Source organism: Mytilus trossulus, chromosome 9 (assembly GCF_036588685.1).
Source record: "Mytilus trossulus isolate FHL-02 chromosome 9, PNRI_Mtr1.1.1.hap1, whole genome shotgun sequence".
NCBI lineage: Eukaryota > Metazoa > Mollusca > Bivalvia > Mytilida > Mytilidae > Mytilus > Mytilus trossulus.
The window spans coordinates 39,320,122-39,322,873 of record NC_086381.1 but is presented as its reverse complement, the minus strand read 5'-3'; the positions used below and the strand labels follow the sequence as shown (position 1 = coordinate 39,322,873).

General features: G+C 33.6%; 1 protein-coding gene across 1 annotated transcript; it reads left to right on the top strand.

The window, feature by feature from the left end:
- The first annotated feature begins 298 nt into the window (after positions 1 to 298).
- LOC134685687 (acanthoscurrin-2-like) lies at positions 299 to 2,507 on the top strand. Its single transcript, XM_063545665.1, has 3 exons — positions 299 to 409; positions 1,422 to 2,044; positions 2,388 to 2,507. Exon 2 carries the CDS (start codon positions 1,432 to 1,434, stop codon positions 2,041 to 2,043), a length of 612 nt encoding a protein of 203 aa, XP_063401735.1. The 5' UTR covers positions 299 to 409; positions 1,422 to 1,431; the 3' UTR covers position 2,044; positions 2,388 to 2,507.
- Positions 2,508 to 2,752: the final 245 nt, after the last annotated feature.

Genomic DNA, 2,752 nt, shown 5'->3' with positions numbered 1-2,752 from the left:
ATTTATTACTGTCCTTTGTCTAAATAGAAATTTATAATTATAATTTGTCAGCAAAAAAAAAAAAGAAAAGGGGATAGGAACAGCATTTTGTAAATTGATTAATGTAGGTATTAACATATTTGCTTATTAAGGTATATGTTTCAAATGTCTATTGTAATACGATATGGTCGTTGTGATGGACAACGTTGTATATTTCGAAAAATTAATTTGACACCTCGATATCTTTATTGTGACAACCTCGGATAAATAATTGTGTATTTGATTTTATTGCAACCTCAAATGGACACCAACATGAATATAGCAAGCCTGTATTGGTCATGTTCAATAGACCAAGGCGTAATAAAATCTCCACTATATAAGGAGAATTCGCGCAGGACTTCTATCACAAGTTTCATCGAATCAATCCATTGTAAGTATACTTCTCTTTTTATAAGATTACAATGAATACTATTCATCTAAATAATAAGTAAAATAAATTTCAAACATTTATTTCTTCAACATCTCATTGGTTCTTATGTTATCAAATAAGTCTTTTTAATTGTATAGCATCTTATTTTTTTTTTACAAAAGAATGCAACGAAAAATATTTTATCATATTGCAATTGTGAAAATATAGTATTAGATTATCGACGTTGAGTTGATACAATAATTTTTTAAACAGTTTTTTCAAGCATAGGTATACAACTGAAGGGTTATTGCATGAATGTTAATGAATATTTTCCCTCGTTGAAAAGATATCGCACTTCTGAGCTCGTGCAATATACTAATCTGCTCGTGACAATTTTCACCATTATTTATGCAATCACGCTATTCAGTTTTATACATCTATACAACTAGGACGTTAAATACACCACTATACCAATTTGTTGATTATTTGCTATCATAATTCTAAAATTAAGCACAATTAACATATTGCATTTGCACAACTATTTCTAAATGATAAATCAAGAAGTAAAATATGTGTTCATACTTAAAAAACTTTTGAAAGTTTTTAACCATAAGTATGTGTCTTAATTTTTACGAAAACGAAAGTCGAAGTTCTAAACTTGATTTTTGGACAAAAATAGAAAAACGCGCTTTGTCAATTGTTTTAATCCACCATACATATCTAAATAAATGTGAATGAAACGAACTAACCAAAGTAATTAGTTACTTGCATCTTTTTTTCCATTGAAGTCGATTACTCTGAAAAGATAATTTTAACAATGAAAAATACTATTACATCTATTGCTTCTGGCACTACTAGAAATAATAACAATAATAGTTAAGAATTTAAAAAATATGAATGTAATGGTTTTTTGCAAACTTTATCATATATAAATCAACAAGAACAATTGAAAATGTAAACACGACTGAAAAGGAAAAAAAATCGTTACCTATTTAACAAAAAAATATATATATTTTTTTATATTATTCCTCAGACTGATCATCATGTTCAAGGAATTAGCTGTCCTCTGTCTTTCTCTGGCCGTAGTCTACGCTGGTGGATACGGTGGATACCGTAAAGGAAAAGGTGGATATGGCGGTGGAGGCTGGGGTGGTGGCGGATTCGGCGGCGGTGGATTCGGCGGCGGATTCGGAGGTGGAAAAGGAGGATACGGTGGAGGTTATGGCGGAAAAGGTGGATACGGAGGTGGTTTAGGAGGATTCGGAGGTTTCGGTGGTGGTGGATACGGAGGCGGATATGGTGGATACGGAGGTGGATTAGGAGGTGGATTCGGAGGTGGTAAAGGAGGATACGGTGGTGGTTATGGAGGTAAAGGTGGATACGGAGGAGGATACGGAGGTGGACTCGGAGGCGGATTCGGAGGTGGATTCGGAGGATTCGGTGGTGGCAAAGGAGGATACGGAGGCGGATATGGTGGATTAGGAGGATTCGGTGGAGGTTTAGGAGGATACGGAGGTGGATATGGTGGAAAGGGTGGATACGGTGGTGGATACGGAGGTGGATACGGAGGTGGATATGGTGGAGGTTTAGGAGGTGGATTCGGTGGTGGATTCGGAGGATTCGGTGGTGGCAAAGGAGGATACGGCAAATATTAAGGTATTTTAATGGGTTTTTGTTAACAACATATATATCTACCTAAGTAGAATCCACTGTCAATATTAATAACCAATACATAAATTTGGAAAACGGTAAAGACTTTTAAAAATAATATTCTCAATTTTTATGCTTTCATTATTATCTTTATGTTATTAGAGAAACTGCATAAATATTACATATTGCTGTTTAGTGCAATAAACTTGTTTTTTGTTCAGATGGTTCTTCTTGTTAATTTTTTTCGATTTGTTTTTTTGGTCTCACATTCATATACCTAAATATTTTGAAACTAACAAAGCATTACATCAATTATAAAAAAATTGTTAACGTTCCTTCTTTTTTTCAGCGATTATCCATGCATTGACGACCAGAATTCCTTGAGAAAATCCGTTTTGTTTGCAATTATGTTTGTTGTTTGATATTTATTTAGTTATGCAACGGAATAAACATTTCCATAAAACTAAAATGCTTTATTTAATTGAAAAAAGCAGCAATTATAGTGCTTTTACAATTTGTTTGAATCATCAAACTACGTTATCAGGTAAACTAGCTGAAAATGTACAAGTAATAGAATGTGTTTTCATGGATATATGAAGATGTGGTGTGAGTGCCAATGAGACAACTCTCCATCCAAATAACAATTTATAAAAGTGAACCATTATAGGTCAATGTACGGCCTTCAACACGGAGCTTTGGCTCACACCGAACAAC

Excerpts from the sequence above, each read along its gene's own strand:
- LOC134685687 (XM_063545665.1), top strand. The coding sequence starts at position 1,432 with ATGTTCAAGGAATTAGCTGTCCTCTGTCTTTCTCTGGCCGTAGTCTAC.